This window comes from Varroa destructor, unplaced genomic scaffold (genome assembly GCF_002443255.2).
Source record: "Varroa destructor unplaced genomic scaffold, Vdes_3.0 BEIS01000001.1, whole genome shotgun sequence".
Lineage (NCBI taxonomy): Eukaryota > Metazoa > Arthropoda > Arachnida > Mesostigmata > Varroidae > Varroa > Varroa destructor.
Genome location: NW_019211454.1, coordinates 37,665,206 through 37,690,976, shown reverse-complemented (window position 1 = coordinate 37,690,976; position 25,771 = coordinate 37,665,206). Strand labels below are relative to the sequence as shown.

The 25,771-nt window shown below is 45.8% G+C and overlaps 1 protein-coding gene and 1 long non-coding RNA gene across 2 annotated transcripts in view; one reads left to right on the top strand and one right to left on the bottom strand.

Annotated features, from left to right (window-relative positions):
- Window positions 1-713: 713 nt before the first annotated feature.
- The window catches only part of N (neurogenic locus Notch protein), a 68,160-nt gene continuing 43,102 nt past the window's right edge, over window positions 714-25,771 (bottom strand). The window contains exons 3-5 of the mRNA XM_022791957.2: window positions 20,175-21,469; window positions 4,547-7,862; window positions 714-4,146 (exon numbers count right to left, since the gene is read on the bottom strand). Of these exons, the coding sequence (XP_022647692.1) occupies window positions 1,503-4,146; window positions 4,547-7,862; window positions 20,175-21,469 (7,255 nt within the window). The 3' untranslated portion in view covers window positions 714-1,502. The remainder of the gene's footprint in view (window positions 4,147-4,546; window positions 7,863-20,174; window positions 21,470-25,771) is intronic.
- Window positions 11,173-24,615, top strand: LOC111244658 (uncharacterized). The gene is made up of 3 exons (XR_002671002.2): window positions 11,173-11,298; window positions 12,994-13,111; window positions 24,319-24,615. It is a non-coding gene; the product is annotated as an uncharacterized LOC111244658 (long non-coding RNA).

The window sequence follows — 25,771 nt, the reverse complement described above, 5'->3', positions numbered from 1 at the left end:
ATGCTTTCGTATCGTCATCATAGCCTTGTGTTATTTATTCACCAGCCGTGAATCAATCAGTGTTTTATTATTATTGGTATAATTATTATAATTAATAAGAATAATAATAGTTCTTGGTAAAAACCTTACTACAACTATTCGGCGTAGCATGCCTTGTCAAATGAGTTCTAAAATTAATATATTTTTTGATAATGAATGTAGATAGAAGGAAGGAAACAACTACAAATATAGTAATTACTATGCTGAGCAAAAATAAAGTTGTCATTAAAAGTCATAATTTAAATAATAAATAAAGCAGTAATTTTTCATCGCCGCTTCCATCATTCTACATAATAATCTAAACGTCATTGTTCATTTTTAAGTAATCTCTAACCTAAAATATGGCTTACGTAGTTGTTTACATGTTTTTCTCTGTTAGCTTCCTGCGATTTGTAGCTCCATTTCCGACGACTTTTCGGCAAAATATATAAAATTGTTTAAACATTTTCGTTGACTGGAAATAACTTTATGTACAATGGCGATGAAGTCACATTAGTGGGTCCGTCTTTCGAAAGACCGTAATGCTATATGATCGTCGTAGTCATAAGCTCCAGTGGTTTCTTTTTTGTCATATATATAGTCTGTGTTTGAGACCTTTGCGTTGTAAATCGTTGTTCTATTTGGCCACTTCGACTTGAGAAAATTACAATATGACTGCCTTTTCGATTAGACCGCATTCGATGCCACACTTTGATATTGTTGCCGTTGTTGCCTCTCTCAAGCCTACGCTGTTTCTAATTGAAGACTCAAAATTTCATAATTCTTTGACGTTATGCTATTTTTTCATTTTGAACAAAAGCTCTTGTGTTGCTCTTCATTTCATTGTCCCCACTTCTCGGCTACTTCCCAAGTTCTTTTCTACTCGCTTTTAGCGATTAAGGTCGTGTCGAGATCAAAAACAGTAATTGTTAACCACATTGCCCAATGTGGGGACAGATACGTCGACTAAGTGTGCATGCGTGCGTGCAATGGGCTCTCTTTTGAGAATCCGTTATTTTTTTCACGTAATGATATGCGTAGATGTGTGCAATGGTCACTTCAAATCGCTCGTCCTAAACCGTTGTTGCCATTGAGGATGTATCATTTTTCGCATCGTCGACGTTATGTCACGTTATCGCGTGTGAGCTGTGTAATGAATATACATGCGAGATTATACTGTACTACGGTGCTATCGATTGTGCCTAACAGTAACTGTGGCGAAAACCTTATCGTGTTCCCGTCTCAACGGGGCGAGAGGTGAAGGTTTAGGGTTTTCTAGTGCATTTTTTAGCCAACGCGGCAGTTCACAACGAAAAGTGCTAGCTTCCCATTCGCCTAGATGGACAGGCATAAATCACTGGCGTTTGAATTCGCATTAGGGTCCGGTGTATAGATATATATATATATATATATATATATATATTATATATATATATATATATATATATATATGTCGTACTCCCCAATGTCAATATCAATGTGGTTTAGATAAAAACCGGATCAGGGTGTGACTTTTGTCCTTGTTGAATAACCGCTGGCTTGATGTTCTTAGCCGCCGATCGGCCTTGGTGTGCTTGATGCGTGGAATCCTGTGATGGGTGCAATGGACTGGAGATAGCGTCTGACCAGTCACCCTGTGCTGAGTGCGAACTCGAGGGGGACCACTCGCCGGGGGACTCAGGTGAGGGCGTCAGATAGCTGGGATCGTGTGAGACTGAGTAATGTTGCGGAGTAGGCTGATCGGATTGCGAGACCTGTGAGACGCTAGGGGGCGTCGGGTAATGGTTGTATAGGCTGGCTGCTGGAGGGTACTGGCTGTTAGTGTTGCTGGCACTTCCGCTAGCTGCACTGGTTTTGTGACTTGGGCTTCCCGAGTAAATGATGCTGGACGGTTCCATCTTTACCTGATGCGCCTGTGACGTAGTCACGGGAAATTCGTACGCTGACCCGCTGCTGATTTTCGGTTTCGTTTGTGATTGGTTCGACGACTGCGGTCCAACGGCTATTGGTGGAAGTTGTGATTGCTGCTGCTGTTGTTGGTGGTGTTGCTGTTGCCGCATAGCCAGAAGGTGTGTGGGGCTCGTGGGGAGCACGGGCCGTGCTTTCGTCGGTGAGGCCGCAGATGTCAGGTTGTTGTTCCCCTGATGCTGACTGAACCCCGCCGGTAGACTTTGTTGACGACCGTGGTTCACCGCAGGCTGCGGCTGGAGAGGCGGTTGCATAGGTGATGTATAAATATTGTGAGAGTCGAGTATGCCCATCACCCCACCGTATGTGCTGCCGGCCATGTCGTATATACCAGAAGCGCCTTTTACGCAATCCTCATAACAGGGGGGTTGCTTGATATCACCCCCAGTTAGGTTTGGTTGACTGACGGCCATACTGTGGCCTTGAAAAAGGCTCGACTGAGGCGATAGCGTTGAAGAGCATGGTGATCCGAGCGAGCTTGGACTTAGCGCGCCCTCAGCCCCACTAGCAACGACAACAATCTGCGGAGGTGGATCACGCTTCTTCTTCACGCTTGGCGTGCGCCGGCGATTAGCGGACGCTGCGGAGCTATCGGCTGCAGTTGGTGGCGGCTCTTTGCCCTGAAATGCACTTTGGTTACGACGTGCTGTTTTCTTTATCGACTTCGTCGGGACGGACACAGAGGGAGCCGGTTTGCTATTGGTAACCAGCAAAGGTTGAGGGAGTTGAACTGGCGGTAGAGGCACGATTGGGTTAGTGGGAACGTATTCATCCAACATCTTGGCCAGGTCATGGTGTAGGCGGTCAAGAGCGATGCCTCGGGGTAGACGGTCCATGTGGTCGGTAATATCTCTGTTGGCACCGTATTCGAGGAGGATCTTCGCTGCATCGCGACTTCCCTCACGGGCCGCAAGGTATAATGGAGTCTCCTCCAATAGATCTTGTGCATCCCGATTAGCACCATGATCCAATAGGATCTTTACAGCGGTGTAATTATTAACCGCAGCTGCCCAATGTAAGGCAGTCTTCCCATGTTCGTCTGCCAAGTTAACGTCTACCTCGGCGTTGATGAGATCTGTAACCATCCCCTCAACACCCATCCGGCAGGCGAGAATAAGTGGCGTAGTTCCGTCGTACGTCTTGCTGTTCAGATCCGTCGTGCGGTTGCGCAGCAGAATTTGGAACACGCCAACAGCGTCGGCTGCCACCGCCGAGTGCAGTGGAGTTCTTCCTGAGGCGTCTACAGCGTTGGCATTTGCACCCATATCTAGCAGGAGTTTGGCCGCATCTGAACGGGCATAGCGAGCTGCAAGATGTAGAGGTGTTTCCTGTAGGTGTTCCGTTTTATTTGTTATTTTCGCTCCTTTGTCTAGCAGTTCTTGAATCACTATAGTTGAGCCATCATCGACATCCTCTTCAGCTTGATCAATTCCATTACCACGGATCGACACAAGCATAAGCGGGGTGAGGCCAGCTGGGCCACGAACGTCAACGTCAACCTGTCGATCGTAGTCGTGATGCTGGGGCGGTGTCATGGCAACGATATCGGGGTTACGAATGTCCGCCGCATTCAGATGCTGTCTTGTCCATTGCCGAGTGTCGTGGTCGTCATAATCGGCGTTCGACATCACTGTGGCCGTGTCGCCATAAGTCGAATCTTGACATCCTGACGTTGGTCTCATTCGCTTGGCTGGAGGGTGATGCTCTTCGTCGGACCACTCGGTTAGACCGTGGTTGTCGTTTGCGTCGAGGCGTTGATCGTTGGACATTTTAGCGATGCTATGCATCTCTTGACCGTCAGGACGACGTCGTGGGCCACCGCTAACTTGCGGCCGCATGGGTAGGAAACCTTCAGGGAACCAGGTGATGCCCCGGGCGCGTTTTCTTTGTCCGGTAACGAGCACTCCAAGAAGCAGGCCTAAAAGAACGATTATCATAACACCCATCATTGTAGCCAGCACGTTAGGTGCAGCACTTCCGCCGGGAGCCTCCACCGTCGTTCCTCGAATGCTATCTATTTCGAAGCCTCCGCTAATAGCAAGTGCCTGTTTTGAATGAGCTGCCGAGAGGAATTCGGCTGCTAGTGCAGCTTGCATAAAGCATTCGCGACCTTCCGATTGTACGCAACGCCGGTTGTCGATTTCCACGTGAACTGTCGTTCTGAAACATGTATATAAAAAATTATCAGCGGCAACTATTTCATTGGACTATATAAGGACTGTATAAACTATTCGTTGCATCCATTTGTGTCCCCACGGTAATAGCATTACAGCTGTAAGTCTCGCTTCTTTAATAACTGGTACTAAACTTAAACAAGTAACTTAGATTTAACAATTGCATATGTACAAAGGTGCTTTGTTTTAATGAATACGTGTATCTTGATTTGACTAAAACCTATAGCTACTAAAATGTTAAGGGTATATTTATAAATACATACGTGATAAATTCCTTAGCCGAAAGTTCCATATTAATTAACAGCGAGAAAAACTGATAGAAATAGACTGAGCAAAAGCACAATTTCAAGGTTATGCGTCATGAATGAAGCTAATCGTTTACGTACCCCATCTGAATCCGTCCATCCATGGGGCCGATGGAGTCATCAACAACCCATGGGTAGATCATTTCGTTACCATTGGCCTCTTTCTTGAAGCGAACGTTAGTTCTCAAACTATTACCAAGCTCGCGAAGGAAGAGGCGACTTTTGTCCTTGAAGTCCTCGGGAAGCATATTCAGGTTAATGACCATTTCGCCTTCCGCGATGAACGGGTCTCCGCTTTCGCAATCCAGGCCGTCCCAGTTGCACTCTTTCGTGTTGCACCGGTTATCGCAGTAACCATTCGCGTAATTACGTATACAGTATTGGTCGAACGCGGGGTTACATTGTCCTTGTTGCTTCGCACAGTCGAACCCATCGTAAAGACACTCGGCCGTATTGCAATCTTCGTCGCAGTGGCTATCGTTGAACGCCTTCCAGCATTTGATGGGCATTGAGCAGTTTTCAAACGGATTCAGCCCTAATGAGCAGTCTCCGCCGTCGAAACCGCAGGCCGGATAGTTGCATTCATGGTTGCAAATGTTATTTTTTGCTTTTTCAGCGCACTTATTTCTGGCGCACATGAGATACTTCTCCTCGATCATCACGTCAACAGCGATATGACCGATGCCCCCAGGAAAACTCTCGTCTTCGACTTCGCAGTGGCGACCCGCAAATCCGCGAGGACAGTGACACTCGAACGAACCCAACTTTTCGATGCAATGACCGCCGTTTAGGCAACGATCCGAATAGCATATTGTTGCGTTGCTGAACTCGCAGCGTTTGCCAAAAAAGCCTTTGCGACAAACGCAGTTATGACCATTGCCAACTGGTGTACAGAACCCTCCGTTGAGGCAGCTGTTGGGAGGACAGAATTCTACCTTCGCGTCACAGTGCCGTCCCGCGTATCCCTGCTTGCAATCGCAACGATAATCATTAACTAATTGAACACAGTCCTGTGTACCTTCTGCCATGCACGGATCTGATAAACATTCGTTGATGTCACCCTCGCAGCGGGGGCCGATATATCCGGGTGGACACTTACACTCGAAACCGTTAATTTTATCGATGCATGTTCCGCCATGATGGCACGAATTATCCGTACAGTCATTCAGATTGAATTCGCATAGAATACCAGTAGTTCCGGGAGGACAGATACATCGGTACGAGTTGACATGGTCGAAGCAAGTTCCTCCATTTTGACAGGGCATAGGATGGCAGTCGTCGACGTTGTACTCGCAATTATGGCCTTGGAAACCGGTCGAGCATTCGCAGCTATAACTTCCAAGATGATCATGACATCTGCCGCCGTTCTGACATGGCTGTGACGCGCAATCGTTGATATTCTCCTGACAGTAACTGCCTCCATAACCCTTAGCGCAGATACAGCGATGGCTATTCAAGTAATCTTCACATAAGCCACCATTTTGGCAGAGATCATTAAGCTTAACGTTCTTTCGAAGAGCTGCGTCCTTGCACGAAACCATTTCCACGTCGCAGTGACGACCTGCCCAACCGTTTTGGCATATACAGGCATATGTATGATTCAGCTGTTTGCATGTCGAACCGTTCTCGCATGGGCTGGAATCACACCAATTAATAAAATGTTCACAGTTTCTGCCGGCAAAGCCGTAGGGACATCTGCACTCGTAGAATCCATTGTCGTCGATACAGGTGCCGCCGTTCTTGCACGGGCCAGAGTCACACTCGTTGATGCGGAACTGACAATTGGCGCCAGTGTATCCCGCCGAGCAGCGACACGTGTACGCATCGATGCCGTCAACGCAGGTGCCTCCGTTCATGCACGAACTCATAGTGCAGTCTTCATCATTGGTCTCGCAGTCGACGCCTGAGAAACCCAGAGGACAGGTGCAGGTGTACGAGTTGACGTAGTCATTGCAAGTAGCCCCGTTCTTGCAAGGACTGCTGGCGCATTCGTCGGTATCGATTTCACACTGCTTACCGCCGAACCCGTCCACACAAATACACTGATAGTCGCCCACCTCGTCCAAGCACGTCCCACCGTTTCGACACGGGAAGCTGGCGCAGTCATCGGTGTTGATCAAGCAATCCTTTCCTTCGTAGCCCTTGGTGCAGTTACAAGTGTACGATCCGAACTTGTTTATACAAGTTGCGCCATTGCGGCACGGATTGCTTGTGGCACACTCGTTAATATCCTGATCACAGAGGCGGCCAGTGTATCCGCTTTTGCAACTGCAAGAAAAGTCTTGAAAGTTCGAGCTTGGCGAGCAAATAGCCCCATTTCGGCAACGATTCACGGCGCAAGGATCGAGTCGCTGTAGGCAGTTCTTGCCGGTGAACGGTATGGCGCAGACGCACTGGTAGCCGTCGACGAGGTCAATACAAGATCCGCCGTTAGCGCATGGATTGCTGACGCAATCGTTGATATTGATCTCGCAGTTGGCGCCCTCGTAGCCTTTGGCGCACAGACAGGTGTAATTAGCTAGTCGGTCCCGGCACGTTCCACCATGCTGACACGGATTAGATTTGCACTCATCAATCTCGTTCTCACAGCGGTGGCCCGTGTAGCCCGCAGGACAGTGGCAGATGTACTTGTTGAGGTCGTCTTCGCAGGTGCCGCCGTTGTGGCACGGGCTCGATGCGCACTCGTCCACGTCCGAGTTGCACCTCGAACCAAAGTACCCGCGGGGGCAGGTGCACTGGAAACCGTTCTCCCGATCAACGCAAGTACCGCCGTTAGCGCAGGGACTGCTGGCGCATTCATCAATGTCCATTTCGCAGTTGCGTCCACTGAAGCCGGGTCGACATTTGCAGCTATACTCGTTGATGCCGTCTATGCACGTGGCACCATGACGGCACGGATTCGATAGGCATTCATTGATGTTTCGCTCGCAGTTCTTGCCCGTCGTGCCCGGCCTGCACGCGCAATTATAGCCGTTTGCAAGGTCTGTACAGGTGCCGCCGAATTTGCATGGCTCCCCGAGGCACTCATTTACCTGGGTCTCGCAGAATCGGCCCGTGAAGCCGGCCGCACAATTGCAATGGAAGGTATTCACACCGTCAACACAGGTGCCGTTCCTGCAGGGGTTGTTCTGACAATCATCAACGTTGACTTCACAGAGCTTGCCGGTGAAGCCTGTTTTGCATTCGCACTTGTAAGCGTTGACCAGATCGAAGCATTCGCCGCCATGTTTGCATGGGTTCCCGCTGCAGTCGTCAATGTTGACTTCACAATTGACTCCAGTGAAGCCGATGGGACAGCGGCATCGATATCCGTTGATCTTGTCGAGGCAGACGCCAGGCCCACATGGACTTGGGTCACATTCGTCGATATCCTCCTCACAGCGAATTCCCTTATACCCTGAAATGTATCAACATCAGGACGAAACATAAGCTGCTAGTGCGTATCATTAACGCCTATGAAGTTCTTCATTTTTAGTTCAGCTTCTTCGAATCAAATGAACGACTACGTAAACAGGACACGAACACAACAAAGCCTCATTCTCTTATGCTGAATGAAAGGGAACTAATCTCCATTTGAACTTGCTTATCTGTCTGCCGCAGTTCAACTCGATTGTAAATACAAACCGGTTTCATTTTAGTAAAAGTTTGCTATAATCCATAGAAATTCTAACCAAGTCCCACCGCAGCAGCAGCAATAAGAACAACCGTAAGAGAGCTTCGAATAGTTCGGCCATATTGACTGCCGGTATCGAGCCGGTGCGACGCCAGCGAAGAAAGCTTTCGTTCTCTATTATTATTATAGAGTAAAAAGACACTCCGTTTTTGCGTCAAGCCCAACCAACATCAAAAAGCCTCCATTTTGATTCTTGCCGCGCTGAATCCATGAAGATTTATCGCCAGCATCAACAACAAATAAATATAAACAACGAAGCGAAAAGCGTCTAATGAAACTCGATCGGTCATTCGCGTCGGACCGCTAGTGCTTATCGCAGAAGTGAACGGCTAGGCTGCTCCATTATTTGTATATGTCGATCTAAAATGGTAATTATTTCAGTTCTTAGGCAAACGATGTTGATTTTCTACGAGTAGTTTATCTGCCCTTCTAATGTCTTGGTAATGCAGAAAATTTGCCAAAGAATTGTTAGCACAATTAGGGGTAATTGTAGAGGTTACTCTTCGATTCAACTATTGGCTTTACTGGTAGAAGGTCTACGACGTCACCGATAAATGATTTGAGGCTGTCAGGCGTGTGCACGGTCACGTCGCTTCAACGCGAAGATCTCACACTGAAGCGACAAGTGTTTAAGGCAGGACCAACACAGAAGCTAACGCCGAATTACAACTCGGCAGCCCCACGAAAGTTAGCTAAATTTCTGTATACGCTATGAACTTTTCATTGTACTCGATCACGTAGTGAAGAGTACTCCGCAACTAGAAACTGCTTAAACCGCAGTGTTACTTACTAATCTCTGGAATATTAAATATAAAACATCAACTGTAAATCTACACACAGACTAGTAGTGAAGACGAACATGCATAATTTACTTATTTGAACTCTCTCTCAATGTATATGAGTTGATATTTTGTTAAAGTATTCGGCGTTATTCCCAGTTCCCGCCAAGCTGTTCGCAGAAGCCCACTGCGTATCCGGAACATTTTTCAATGTACGATCTGATGTGCCCTTTACCCAGTATCCGAAATCTCGTCTCTGCTTCTACATATCGACGTTGAACTTTGCAAAAAACACACTGTGATATGTTATTTCAATACGATTATCCATTCAAGACTGGCCCTTGGGTCTTTGCAGTACTATCGTTTTCTGTACTACTCTAGCGAGACGATATGATGTTGTTTAACGCGGTCACATCGATCACAAGAATCACAGACACAGAAATGATGTATTTAGTTTCTTTTTATCATCATGGGTGCTAATCCAGAAAATGTTGACGGGTTGCTTCGTGGGTGCGAGTATACATCTATCTAATATGTAGTGAACATCCAATGAGGTCTTGGCGACCGCCATGTGATTGTCTTACCAATTAATCCGCTTTCTGGATATTGCCAGCCGATCGGAACATGGTTTTTGTTTTATATAAAATAAACAGACTGAGTTGGTCAACGGACTGTGTGTCGCCTATATATAGGAGGGGGTATGGATAACCCAACCGCCGTATAAATCTAGTGAAAGCTGAGAGCGACCTCCGAGTATCTTCTCACGGTCTGCTAAGTATCGGGATGGTCGCCTACTGCCGCCGCCGGATGCAATCATCGCACAGATGTATGAGAGGGAAAGGCCACGAACGCCATCTGCTGGGTTAAAATGGTGGAGGAAGGAAGACCTTTAGAGACCCTCGGGTGACACTAACGGACGATGGCGCTGGTGGAAAATGTCTGTCGCAGAGAGCCATTCATTTTAGATCAGAGCTATTGCAACTGCATATTCACATAGTATGTGGCACAGGATGAAAGAGGTGGAGCAAAAGGCAATGATTTAAAGCAGATTTAAGATTTCTACTTTTCGCTTCCTGCCCAGAATTCAGGTTGAATAGGAGCTAAACTATTGTGAGGACTGTGCGTTGCATCTTCACCAGTTCTAATCAAGACAGTAGACTTTAACCATTATTATTATTATGAGTAGTTATCTATAGTAGTTTATTTCTTTTCCGTTACGGTTTGGTATAGCTTGGAACGTTATATGGACTTCGAAGAAGGCGTTCTCTAAGTATACGTTTGTGAAAACAAAATCTCAATTTTAAGTTTTCAGTGGGCAAAACTGCTACTAAGAAGATGTTACTGTATCGATAGAATTATTTAGGAAAAGTTTCCGAGGGCTTGCATTCAAAAATAGTATTGTAACTTGATTTACTTTTTCGAAACTCCTTTGTCTATGAAGTTATTCAAATTGTTGCTGTACCATTTTTACTACAGCCCATTCCAATTTATGTTATGGGTAGGAGTTGACACACAAAAAAAACAATTTCAATCCAGGACCAGAATACCGACTAAGTTTTTGTTTCACTAACTTCTCCGTAGCTTTGTCCCTGATTTGCTTGTTGCCTATGCGTGTTTGTATGTTCGTCTCTTTTATCGCCATTATCACGACGGGCAGGCAGACAACCTGGTAGGTAGTGCAGAAGGATTCCAGAAGGAATAGACTACAAGAGAATGGCGGCTATGGCAGAAGACGTCAGTTTCCCATGATGCCATAACGTCGATGGTTCCCATCAGTCGACCAACGAAGAGCCTGGTTCGCTGTCGGTTTCACTGCGCACTCTCGTTCGGCAGAGGCTGTAAGCAGTGCTGCTACGGATGCAGTCCTTGTGCCAGAAGAGAAGCGGCGGCGACAAGCGAAAAGCTGTTTGATGCACCATCAGAGTCGTGGAACAACGACGTCACCAGGCAAGCATTCAGCTTTTGCCAAGCAGTGAAAATGAGCAGAAGCTCGAAGTTGGTGAATGAAAAAAGAGACAAAATGATGATGACGACGTGCCCTGGGATGCACCTTAAAGCAGCAGTAGCGGCAGTAGAAGTAGCTAAAAAAAGGCGAATTCAACCGGCTACCCCCGTGCGAATAGGGGCCCTCCGGATATCTCTAAGCTAGTCTGAGCAGCAGCTGTAGTAGTAGCGAGATTATCCGCAACCTAATATACGACTGTCCTATGAAAGCGAATATGTCAGTGGGAAAGCACATATGCGCCAGCAGAAGCGGCACTAAGCGGCTGAAAGTTGTTTGCATACAATCGAGCGACATTAAGTGAGTCTGATACCTAGCCAGTCTCTTGCGGAGGAACGTCCAGAACCGAAGTCGTCATACTCACAGCATTTCCGCCTATGTACGTAAAATATCACAGCAGTCGAACAGTGACCATGTCTGTTTTAACAAAGCTTGCCAAATGCTATCATACGTACGAAATCATTACTTCCATTTTGTTGTTTTACTGCCTTGAATGGACAGTCCAGTATGAGGTATCACGGCGTGCAGTGGACATTGTGCCCCAACAGAAATAAAAACATAAGCACTATGCGTATCCATGAGAATGGGTTTAATTGGGCTACGACGATCATATCAGAATATGCTTAATTATACGTATTTTGTAGGTCATAATGTTTGCATCTCGCGTAGTTTTTACTATAAGGACACGTATAGGTAGAGGATATTTGGTTAAATCTTCGCTTCATCTCCCCTACGACAACGAGCTTAAAAGTACAGATCCATTCTGGACTGACGACTTTATAGATGTATTGATCTAAATGTTTTACTTTCGATTATGTTCTATAAAAAATTAAAGCAGCGAATGGCTTTTTGAAGAGACGATCGTACGGATTGTGGTAGAACGATTAGTGGTTACCATGGCCTACGTCATGCTCCTATGCGAGGCAAGCGGGTCCACACCTCGAAGGCTCGTTAGGGAATCGGCACTTCTTTGGGCGGCCGTTCGCGCCCTCATCTTCAGCAACGACGCAGCAGCAATACAAATACAGCTATGTATAGACTGATCGCAGCTAAGATCATGCATGGACGTCGTTTTTCCCGCTCCAAGTCCTACTCTCTGCTTTATCTCCGCCCACAAAGAACACTTATTTGATACATGCATGCGACAGATGAAATGCGGCCTGTAAGGCGATCGACTGTTGCCATAGATTTTCAAAGGGTGGGGTTTCCATTAGCTGTATATCTTCCTGCCGCTTTGCTCATCGTCTTCTTTTTTCGTTTGTCTTCAATGTGACTACAGTAATGTTTTGATGATGCGCAGGTACTGCCGTTGCCTAAACGTTCTTCCCCTTTCCCTTTTGCTTTTTGTCACTTTCCGCCCGTATCGCGATAGCTCGTCAACAAATCGTCAAAAAAATGCAACCACAAAATGCCGGCAGTCGGGTCGGATGGTCCCACGGCCGTCGCCCCTCGTTACAACAGCTAGATTCTCTGAAGATTTATTTTTGTTCTTTTAAAGATTTACTCATTTCTAATAGAACGTCTTCATCCACTCTGTATTTTTTTAGCCTTCTGCTTTTCATAATTTTCGATCCTGCCAGCATCAGTACTAACAGCAAAAACGTTCGAAATACTACAGCTACGGACGGATGCTACATCTGAAACGCTACGACATGAACGGAGTCGCGAGCATGGCCATTGGTAACGCTGGCGTACATACGCCTGTCGTACCAAACTACCACACAAAGCTCTTGTCTTTGCGTTTTCCGCTGCCTCGACCTTTTAGCATAGTCGATCTGTGCTGAAGGTACGGAGTCGATCAGGTTGTCCGCAGCGATAACAATTGAATCCAACGCAGCTGAAGGTCGCCCGGCCTGTGCCGATTCCACATGTGCTAACGTATTTATTACATCAATATATATTTTCCAAGCTCTATGTCCAGCGCCGCTGTCATTAAGCATTGCTTCGGACATGACAACAGTATTTGTTGCAGTGTTGTTTCGTCGTATGGAAGAAGAGCTAGGTGATTGTCGGTCGTACAATACATGTAATGCTTCTGTTGTTTTTGTTGTTGTTTTTGTTGTTACCACTATAGTTTTCGTTCATGTTACGACCGCTTCAATCTCGAGCGCAGCGACTTGGTCTCCTCAAACCAGCCACGATCTTGGTCAAAGGCGACCCTAACTTTACCGATGCCGATTCAGCAGCTCCCGGTACGCGATGTGTTTCACAGTTGCCGTTCGATGTTAAGCGTCATGCCGTTGCCTATCTACGCCGCGCACGCGGACTGCGTTTTAGTTAGTCAACCAGCCAACGGACGCGTTCTACTTTCGACCCCATTTTCGCTTTCTGATATTTGCCAATAGCAGCAGTAGTAATCTAACAATACGTAAATATCCATTGATGATGACTGTCGTCGTTATTAGTGAGTTCTGTGTGATCCGCTGTTGTAGTTAGCAAACAGAAGAGAAAGAATATGCTCACACGTATCAGATAGAGATTTGCCTCCTGCTACGAATGGGTATATTCTTGTTCTGTGAGTGTATTTGATGTTTGCCTGTTCGTACTCCTGGTGGACCAGCATACAAAGGACGGCGTGTAAGTACACACTTTTGAAGGCTCGTCTGTGTCCCGTAGCAGATACTATATACCTACGATATCTACAGCGACTGAAGTGTAATCATCATTTTGGCCTTACTTCTGTATAAATGGGAAAACAACATGAATTTTCTTTCAACATTTTTTGCGTTTTCTATTAAATGCATTTAACTCACGCTGCACTACCAGCGTCATCGTAATCACTACTGCTGCTGGCGCACTATAACTTTACTATAGCTCAACTGCGGAATCACTATAACGCGCACCGCCCTGTTCCTTTACTTTTGCTTGACTCTCAGCTGCTATTTCTGCCACTTGTTCAGCCGTTGCAGAATCGGCACTGCAGCGCTAGCAACCAGCAGCGACACAAATAAAGCGGCTGCCTCTTCAAGTAGTCACAGACAAAGAAGTAGAAACGACGACAACAGCGTCTAGCATTAGAAGCAACAGCTCTCGCCCACTTTTTCCCACAGACTCCCTTTCTCAGACAACAACGGTAGTTGATGATGATGTTGATTACTGCTGATTATTGGGCTGCTGCTGCTGCTGCTGTTGATGGTGGCGACGGCTACGACAACGGGAACGATGACGGCAGTATTGAGACGACAGGCCGACAGCGGTGGTCATCATTCGCCTTGCTTGCGTTCTTGTTGCTGCTGCTTGTTGGCGTTTGTTCACGAGAGCTCTCACTCTTCAGTTTTTGCCGCCGCCACAGCAACAGCAGCGGCGATCGGTCCTCAGGATCCCCTCCGCGAAAACAGGCCCGCCAAACGAACGGCTGGACGGTTCAGCCGTCCACAAATGGCTGGTGGACGGACCTACGGACCGTCCGTTTGGTGGCTCGATGCTTTGTATACGTCGGACGGCCTGCGAGCTGAGTGACTGGCAATTGCTTACTTTCTCGTCCGCGCGTACCATTGGCGCACATGTGCCAATCGGGTTAGTCGATACTGTTGCCGAGTTTGGACTAGCAGTTTCGCTCTTCGAGTAACTACGGGCAACCAGAGGTATGGTGTGGTCGGACCAAGACCGTACGAGTGGAGACTTATGACGCTTGGCACGAAATGACGCCTACAGCAATCCTATTGGTTCGCAGGATTGGCCATTGATCGACTGTCTAACAAACAAAGGCCTGTCAATATAATTTTTTTAGACTACTACACAGCTTTATGGGAACATTTATGAATGAGTAAACGCGAAGGAGATAGTCAAATTGTCATGGTAAGCACTAGAGATTTTCAAAACTATTCCTATGGGCCGCTGTCGCCTACACTAAAATTGCTGTTGAACTGTGACAAAACCTGCTAATCTTCACTCAAGATTGGCGTTTCTTCATCACGGTCAACACCGTTGCAATCTTTCGATCAACCGTAAAGAAAGAGTTGGTTCGATTTTCGCACGGAATCAAGAGTAGCAGGGGCTACTTGCTCTTTACGGTCCCCTCGTCGACATAAGCGTATATTGCTTGCCCAGTGGAAGACGGCGGTAAGGGATGTTATGCATCGAACAGCAGTAATAATCGAAATAATCATCATAGCCACGGATCACACAGGCCGATAAAAAGCAATCTTGAATTATAAACAAACATATTTTCGCGCTCGTTAAAGCATTGAAAATGTCAGCCAGCTGATCCGACGACGAAAACAACAGTTACTAGTTAAACTAGAAACAATAGCAATAACAGTTAAAAAGCCCGCCAGGAAACTGCACATCCTTTACATCGAATTTTTCTTTGTATCTATTAGTCCTGTCATCATCAACAATATGTACAGGCACTTATTCAAGCAGAGGCCAACACCCAAGGCATAGTTCATGTTTTGTTGTTTGTTGAGTGAATGCATTTATAGTACGAGTAAGAGACAGCTAAAGTGACAGTAGCTCCTTCACAGAACAGTGGGTATAAAATTATCTCTACGTGCTCGTTTGTGATATTCGTCGTTTAGAGGAGCACGGAACGAAACGATGGCAAGGGCTATCCAGGTACGGGTCATACTCCAATTGCCGCGCCTCTCCTAGCCATGTTTAGGACCGGGGTATAGCTCCACGTGTCTGAGTACAGCATTAAAAGGATGACTTCTAACCGAATCTTCGGTAAGTAGCTATTGCTAATGCACAAACTATGCATGCAACGAGGTACGACGTCGCCCCTTTTCTTCAGAAGAGCTTCGTTCGCTATCTCGTCCGCGGTTTTTGCAAAAAGGTGTCTCCAGGGAGCGATTCCACTCTTCGCCTTTGAGAGAAGACACGGCCATGTTTTGCCGGTTAGTGCTCCAGCCAGTATCAATGAACGCGTTTCGGTGCGTGTGCATTCGGTACGGATGCGCCAAATCGAAGGGTCGCTCCTTAGCTTGCTTGCTTGCTTGGTAATGGGTGTGCCCACAGCCGGTGCTTTACTCCCCACACAACTACCGTTCGTTACGATATGGATCGTTACGTGTGTCATTACATACGGATAAACAAGCACAAGCACAAGTGCATGTGCATGTGTTTATATAACATATTCTGTTCCGTGGTGTTTGCCAAGTCAAGACACTTCATCAGGTCGTTCTCCTGTCGTGAAGCTGTTTTTTCGCAAGATATTCATATTGGCATTTGTGTTTATAGCAATAATGATAATCACAACACTTGAGCGCCGCTCTTACCGCTATCGAACCACCGTCGCTAACCGAGGTAATCTGACACAAGTGGATTTCGGAGGTTTTATAAACTGACAAATTTGAAATTCCTTCAATGCTTTAATGCATCTTATATGTACTCATATAGATATCGAAACGGCAGACGCATTCGTCCACGCGCGAGTATATGCAGATGCGCCTGACGACAACCAAAAGCTTTTTTTGCGACCCTGTGAAATTTAATGGGCAACTTCGTGACGAGTGAAAACACGACTCTGTCGAGAAACAATGCGAAATTTTGTATTACTATGATTGCCCTCTTTTCCAACCCACTCATGGAAGCCAAATTGGCTACGTTCGCAGTTAGATTCAAGTAAGGTTTTCTCAATCCCTTGCATAGGCACGGAAGGCTATTAAATTGCTTTCGTTTTCTCTACCATCACTTACTTTTTATGTGATATACTAGCGTCCATTTTGTGCTGATCATTATTTCGAGACAATAACAATGATAGAGCCTTAACATGCAGTTGTTTGTATAGCTACAGATGTAATGTGATGGTCTATCAATTTTAGCAGCGAGCACCAAGATCCCCACGCGGCTGCTGTGACCACTGCCTATGAACTAAGCCAAACAAACAAAATACTCCGTTCTGCCTCGATCTAATTGTCCCATCTGCCTTTTGTCCTCTTTCACTGTGTATCTTTTGGAAGGAGACAATATACAGTAAGCAAATTTACTCGTTTTCTTGTTTTGATCCTTTGTCCTTTGGGCACTAACAGCATCTGTAGGAACCGCAATGGTAATTTAGCTTGCCGCCTTCTTACGCAGAGGCATCCGAGAAGGCATGAGTCTTTCTCGCAGAATAGTCACCTATACGAACAGACCACTGCGAAGATGACAAATGAATACTAATCTTTTTCTCGATGATGATTAGAACGATGGCAACGAGTGGTCGGACGACGCTGGTTATCCACGTGGACGGCTACGATCCCGGTGTAATACCGCTTGTCGCGTTCGCATCGTGGCCATTGATTGAGGAATAATGACCACCAGGCTGCCGACAACTGCCACCGATTCAGCGAGCAGTTGTCGCTGCTGCTGTAAGTAGGCGTCGATGGCAGCTGCAGAGCGTCAGAGACGCCACGACCATCTTTTCCTGTTTTCTTCATCAGAGTACAAATCCACCGGTTCTGGATCGAACTTCGAAGTCAAACGATTACGAATACGAAGTTGCTTCGTACGTGTGCGCAGCAGCATCATAACTACAACTGCGATGTGAGCGCTCGATCTGAAGTAGAGCTTACGCTGATACTCATGCTGCTGACTTGTGAGTGGCTTCGGAAAATACGAAATCCACCGTGTTACGGCAATGGCTACGAATGCTCACCGCATAGATGCTTACTAGTGAATGGTCATCTGAATTCGACGCAAATACGAAAAGACACGACATGAAAGGTGTCAACAACTCTACAAGCGTTACATGTTAAACGCCAGAAGGGAAGAGGTGATGCCGCAACGATCAATGCACGCTGTGCGAATGGCGAGCGATTCACTAGCTTCGGATATCTGCTTTTCTACTTTCCCAGTGTGTGAGATGTAGGAAGGCTTACACTATGCGAAGGGTGTCGCCTAGGTACCTAGCGTAAATGCGCTATTCGTCGCTAATGACACCCCCGTACCTAGGTTAGATTTAGTCATTGAAATGACCACTAAAAAGAATATAGAAAGAAAGACAATGACGACCTTGTAGGCACCTTTGCAATACAACAGCTATAGGTGCAAGAAGCGACAAAACGTCAACTAAAACACCTAGAAGCGAGAGTAGAGAAAAGGTCTCTTTTTCATGAAGATGTAGAAGGAAGCAAAGCACATCTGAGGTTGTGCCCATGTTAAACACATGTAGGTGCGATGCATTTATGTAAACGTATGGACGCGTGTAGACGAATTAGTGATAATTAATAAGTTGCCGCATCAGTGCTGGCATCGACTGGACAACACTCAATGGTAACGGTAGCCGCATGAAGAAAAGCCATAAGAACAACCCATTTCGCGAAGTACAACATCATCAGCAAGTGCTCTCTTCTATCATTGTAGAAAAATCACTGATTGACTGATCGGCACTCACCAACTGACTGATCACAATCGTGTAGAAGCGAGCGTCTCGAGTTCTGGTTACCCTTCAGTGTAACTCCTAAGACACAATTGGGTCCAACATATCCCTGGTCAGATTTTGGGGATCCCAGAGGCTCTTTCGATTTCCCAAGAAAGAAAGTATTTTTTTGAAAAGCGGGCTTTTAAAACTATTCTGTTGACGGTTGCAATGCGTGGCAAGAATATGAGTGCTCTATAGCTCTCATAGTAAACGACCTTACCTACTGCAAGAAGCATTTACCGTTCGTTGAGAATATATATTATAATATTAAGACTGCCGACGAATGCCCCCGTTTGCTAAAATACTCTTTGTGCATGCAATTAAGCGCTCTAAAGATGCGACGCACTTTGTCCTACTACCATATAGCAAAACCGCTTTATCGTTATTGACAAGCAGGAAACAAAAATAAAACAAGGCAGGCTAAAGTAAAGTAACGCAATGTAAAGCGGAAATCATCAGACGGAATTGAATGATAATGTATTATAAATGGACGACGAATCCGACAAATCGCGAAACGGGTCGACGGTCAGCAGGCCGTAGACGAAGCCGGACTAAGATGAAATCAGTACGTTTAGTTCCAAGGTAGTTCAACACTATAGTTATACTCAAATGTCGCCGACAGTACAATGTTATATTCATCGTTTGAGCTCAATTCACTTGCAGCCCAGAAGTGCCTTCAGTATGGGCGCCTTCACTAAAGGTAACGAAAGAGCTGAAGGGAAGGCACAGCCGCGGCGAACTTTGCTCGTGGGAACGTCACCCACTTCGTCGTCAATAGCAAAGACGAACGCCGGCACATATCGAACTTCTATGGTATTTGCATAACAACAAGGATGAAATTGCCAATTCAGAACGAGAATGAACGGCTCCACCATCCGTTGATTGCAGCGCACTGAAAAAAAGCTACATACAACATATAATAACCAAAGAAAGGCTAGGTCCAAAAAAGGAGGATAATTCTCGATGATCGTCCGGTGCGTGGCAAGAGCTACTGCAGTACTAACACAAATCTTCCCGGTTAAAACCTGAGTACCCGTATCAGTTGTGGAACTTAGTCGACCACGCGATATTTAGACACGTTCAGACATGTTCACATAAATACATAGACAGTCAAACAGTACTGTGAATTTTAAGAAATCCTCAAGTTGGTTTACTACAAAAGAATTAGAAGTAACAGCAGCAGGCCAGCCGTAAGAAAACGAAAAAGAGGCCATCGAGTGAAACGGAACCGTCGCAGTAGTTCCGATCGCTGAGCTATACACCACATAGATGTACTAGTAGACATCGATTGAAACACGTAACACGCGTATACAGGAGAGGCATATTACGTAAAGCCGAACATATGCGTTAGTCACGAAGAGTTTGAAAGGACAGATCGTTGAGCAAGTCAACGCGCCGGCACTTGTGATTGTGAGGAGAGAAAAAAACGTCAAAGACCTTAATGAGCGTAAGAGAGCCCCGGCTGATTCCTGCTACTGACACCGCCACCATCACAAAACTTCCACGACTTAGGTTAACTATTTCGTTTATCTTCACACATCATGTGAGTCCACAGGGGCAAGGAGCGCCGTGGCTGGGAGCTGCTATGCTCCAGATGGCGCAATGAAGATCAGTTGCTATCGCCGATCATGGCTCAGGGCCGAAATTCTTTAAATAACTTGGGACGCAAACTGACGCATCTTGGCCCGACTCGGATAACAGGCAAGTTACGATCGATGTATGCAACAAGAAAAACTAATGAAAAATATGAGTATACTCATATATATGATTGTGTGGTATTAAGAAAAACTACAAACCGTAGCCAAGAAGCATCATTCGGTCGTTGCTATATTTAAGGCTCGTGTACCGTCGACGATTGAGCTAAATCTATGTATATGTAATGTATCAGGGTTTCTCTTCCTCATACTAACCTGGCATACAGACGCAACGAAAAGCCCCTGTTTCATCGAGGCAAGTGCCATCATTTTCGCAGGGATTGGGTTCGCACTCGTTGATGTTCACCTCGCACCGGGGTCCCGTAAAACCTAACGTGCAGTTGCAGCCGAATGAGCCCGGTGTGTTAACACAGGTGCCGCCATGCTCACACGGATTCACATCGCCCGAACACTCGTCGACGTCTTGCGAGCAGTCCAGACCAGTCCATCCGTCTTTGCACGAGCACTTGTATCGACCATCAATTGGGCTCGTATCACAGACCGCGCCTGCATGACACGGGTTCGAGAGGCAGGCATCATCAATGTGGCACAGTAAGCCCATTTTGCCGGGTGGGCAGATGCAATCGAAGCGACCCACGCGGTCGACACATGTGGCTCCATTGTGACAGCTAGCTCCGACGCACTCGTCATTGTTTTCCGAGCAATCAAGACCCGTCCATCCGCTGACGCAGACGCAGTTAAAGCCGTTCTGAATGTTTCGGCAGGTGCCACCATTTTTGCAAATCGTTGAGTCGAGAGAACACTCGTCTACGTCCTTCGTGCAGTACTGGCCAGTGGTTGTCGGTGGGCACGCACACGTATAACCGTTGATCCCGTCGACGCATGTTGATCCGTTGGCACAGAGGCTGCCGATGCAATCGTCGATGTTAATCTCGCAATCTGCCCCACGGAAGCCGCGCGGACACCGGCATTTGTAGTCATGCTGGCCGACACGCGTACACTCGCCGCCATGTTGGCACGGATTTGGTTGACAGGGCACGAATTCATGTTCGCAGTTCTTGCCGGTGTAGCCAGGTTGGCACGCGCAGTTATAACCACCCTGCGTGTTACGGCAGGAACCGGAGATGCACGGGTTCTGGCTGCATTCGTTCACGTCGAATTCGCAGTGAACGCCTTCGTAGCCGTTGCCGCACAAACACTCAAATCCGAAATGAGTTGACGTGCAGCTGCCATGTTTGCAAGGGAACGAGGCGCAATGATCAACCTGCGAGCAGTTGTGTCCACGGAAGCCGGACGGACATTCGCAGAAATAGCTATTTAGCGATGCTAACTTGCAGACACCGCCATTTTGACATGGCTTACTATCACAGCTTGATGGCTGGCGCTGCTCGCATAATGTACCGTTAAATCCGATGGGGCAGTGACATATATAGGAAACGCCACTCACGGTAACCTGAGGTTCGCACGTAGCACCGTTCCGACAAACGTCACCATGAACGGTGCAGGGATTCGAGTATTGACAATATTCGCCAGCAAACTGCGGTTTGCACCTGTAACAACAACAACACAAATAGGAAGTACAATGCGTTAATAGTATCATTCGTTCACAACATTTATAAAAATCTCGCATCTCTGCATTAGTTCCTCTTCATCATTCTCATTTCTACGTGATAAAAATATATCTACGGGAAGGCTTGTTTATATAGTGATTGTCTATCTAAATTCCAATGAAGCAGGAATTCTAGCACTTAGAGACTGCGTATGAACTCTGCATGATAACCGAGCCAACAGACAAGTTCTTAATGGTTTAAGCGGCAGGATGTCCGTCACTTGAAAGCTGGCATTGTATTTTTTTAGTCCTCTTACGCGATCAGACTAGAAAGAATGACCTACATAAACAATGCATATAGGCTAACATCTGCGCAGCTATGTTAGATCTTCGCAAACGCTTTCACATGTACGGCTATGTGATCTGTGCGTAAACTATCCACTCTTTGAAGAAGATTTTCATTTCAAGTTTGTACCGATGTTATTATTACTATTATTATTGTTCGATAACAGGACGATCGCTACTGTCGTATTGACGATAAATCGCTTGTTGCTGCCACTAATGCTGTTAATGTTTATTCATGCCCGTTTCTGAGGTTTTTTTTTGATTAGCAACAACAAAAATAATAACGATTGCTCTCAGTGTCAATCATGACATTGTGGTTTCACTTTATAGTAAAGCAATTTACTTAATGCAACGATTGCGTCTCGCAAGAGCTCTTCAACGTTACGCGTACGTCTGGGGCTTTCGTTAGCACCGACGCTGTCGCGTCTACATTAAACGATTCGATCCTGTCGGACGTTGTCAGTGCTAACCGACCCGTTCTATCTCGCCCGCACTTTCTAACGCCGTTATTCTCGTCTTATCTTCACCCTATGACAACTGACTAACTAAGAAGCTTGCCGTAGCGACAGGAACCGTTCTATCTGCGCGAAGTGACGCCTCACATACGGCGTGCACACAGACCGTAAGGCCTTCGAGAGACAGCCGATAGGCAGGCTTACATGAACGAGCAAAAAAACTTGCTCCGCATTCGTAACATTGGTTGCACTAGGTTGTGCTCTTACGCTGGCGCCATTGTTACGCTCTTGAGGGAACGGGAACTACAAAACGGAAACGGAATCCACGACGACGATGACGATGGCAATAGCGACAACAACACGATTGTTGTTAACGACAATAACCCGATTACTGCCTTAACTAGACTAGCGAGGGCAAGGAGCGATTCGAAATGACAGCGAATCATTGGCGAGGGCCTTGAAAACAAGAGATCGATATGGATCAGTTTCTCATCTGAGTAGCAACGGGACATATTTACGATACAGGCACCGTGGTTTTAGCATCGTGTGTTAGAAGAAGAGCGGCGACTGTCGATCGTCTGAGCCCTTACAACTCATGGAACAATCCTGTCGTTATTACAACATTGCTGCTGTTAGCGTTGCGTCTGCCTAGCAGCACCGAAGGTAACACCTCTGCTGTTAGCTGTCACATGAATCAAGGCTGCAAAATAGGACGTTTACTAAGTTACTGTTAAGAAAGCAGCTGGCTAGGATTAAGCCTAAGACCTAAGCCGACGACTATGTACTCCCACAAAAATCAGTCGTAGTTGTTCCAATAGAATAAGAGAACAAAATATTTTAAACGGAATCAAGTGCGTCTCGCATTAAAGATGGTCCGGCCTTCAGACGAGCTTCGGTCGCTGCCTAAAACCGCGTCAAACAACCGGGTCGAATCTTTTTTGTCTAACTTCATTCTACATACGATAACAATTTGCTCGTCTGTGCTCTTCGTAGTATCTGTTTCATCAGGAAGCTAACATATCATCAAGTCTAAAGACTCTCATCGATCCTTTTACAGTGCTGTGTGCTTACCATCGATCTTTATCAATCCTTTTTTTCTTCTTATCTCCGTTACGCAAAATGATGGGGCTGTTCTGCTACCGTAAAGACGGTAGCGGGACGGCCAAGTCGTGACCCAGCCTAACGTCATTTTTTTCGCTTAGTTTTTATTACGGCTTCTGCTTCAGAGGCGGCTTTCTGCTGAAGAAGTCACAAGCGTCATAATAAATTCACAGCTTTCCTGCAACCACTAGCCCCGAACCGTTGTTACCTCCTTTGCTCTGTCAGTCTAGTTGATTCAAATTCGTTCTTTTATGGCCAGTAGAATAAGGGAAAAATCGAAATGTATCGGGCTAAATGAAACTTCAATTCTTCCCTATGAAATACTTGAAATGGGTAAAGAGAGAAGGGAACACGAAGTAAGAGAAAAAAAATACCTGTACTTCTATAAAATTGTTTTTTAAAAAGACCATAACTACTAAGGTGTCCTCAATAACTTTGCTACCTTGTTTAGGTAGCATTCGTTGCAGGTTAGGCTCAGATGAATTCTACGAGAATTCTTATCTGTCCCGTTTTATTATAACACAAGGTTCCTGCAGCCAATTGGTCCCTTTGTTAAAAGTACCCCTATCACAGAGTTAAATCGTGTTATTGGTACATGAGAGTACAAAAGTCCACCACCACGAATTACCAAATTCGTAATGTCGCAAATAAGGTCATGAGGTAGTTGCATGAGCAGCGCTTAGAATCGTTTTCTAAAGGTACGTGTTTTTGTCATTGTCCCGAGTCATCGATCGCTGGCGGCCGTTAAATAGACCAATTGACGCTGGTACTTCGTCGATGCGCAACTGCTCGTCTACCCTCTATAATTTAATATCTGCGTGTCCAGTATATGGTAAAATCTGGACGAATAGATAAATTCATAACATATGGATACCGATGTGGCCTATTATATGGCCGACGTTCTCAAACCTGTGGAACTAATCATGGATCCGCATGAATTTATTTGCAGGTTGCTTCAATTAAATGTTACTTCTTGGAATACTGCGTACTAGTTTCAAGCTGATCGATACGCCGATTCCTGCACAAATCTAAAAAGCAGCGCAACAAACCGATAACATTTTGATAAATTTATCTGATGCGGTGCAAAGACCGATTCGATAAATGATACAAAGGATGAACAGTTCCTACGCTTCTTCATCCTCTATAGCTATTAGCTTTTGCCGGAGAACGAAAACCGTTACGTGTCGTATTTGTATCACCTGGATGTTGTCAAAATATATTTTTTATTAAAGGAAAAAAATTTGAATACAAAATATCATTTTGTCTTGTTTGCAATGCTACTGTTTTTAGATTAAGGCATTTTTACACATTTCTCCATTTACTTTTCGTGTTTTGTCGCTGTTTCTGATTGACGACCCTGTTATTGCGTGATCGGCCCTAATCAGGGATGAAGTAAGGGTTACTATTTATCTTGCTAGCTCCACTAACTGTTATGGCCTACTGTTCATTTCCGCTTGGTACGATTGAGCTGCTACTAGAACTACATAAAGTTTCATCCCCGTGTTTATGGCTGTCATCGCTATGGTCCTCTTGCTAAATGCCTTCTCTCGGTTATTACGTTGGGATTTGGCATCGTTCTTCTGCTGTCGTCGAGATTATCCGTCGGTGTGGTGGCCGCTGCTGCCATCGTTAACGCCACGGTGGCTGTTTGGACTTGCTTGTTGAATAGCAATAGGCATATTAGGTGGGTAGGCGGTAAACGCAAAGGGCGCAAGGTAAGCAAGACATAATTTTACCATTCGATCATACACCTATAGTAGCCTAATGATCTGAAAACACTGTATAATATACTGTGTGAATAAGAAAAATAAAAATTGGTCAATCCGATAGCGAAAAAGAGGCAAAGGCTACTATTGAGTTTCGCTTATTATAGGGTCGCAAGCTTTACTGTTTATTGTTGTTACCTACCGACTATTCGTTCATTTTTTCTAATCTCTCTACCATTCTGTGGTCTGGCGTCGTCTACGTGTCGACACGTACAACGACGTCACAGCAAAACTATATGACTGTAATGAGATAACGACAATCACGAGGTGAACGAACAAAAGAACTTGAAATATCTACCAGAGCTAATATCCTAACTGTCACTAACAAACCCGAAAACATATTATAGTATGTTTTCGGGTTTGTTCGGGCAGCAATAATAGCCGTACAAGGAGAGGCGGCCAAAGTCAGCCGCAGTAGATTTGTGACCTTCGCCGACTTAAAGCCGACTCGCAGTTTCCACGATGTGCTGTCTGATGACAGCCCCAATGAGCCTGCGTGTGTATCTCTATGTTTTTGTGTGTTTCTCGTGTTTAGCCTAATAAAGTTCGTACTTTTAAACCGGTATCTATTGTCTTTCCTCGTCTTTCTCTCGCTGCCGCTTCCCATTCATCTCGACGGAGTCTCCATTAAAAAAA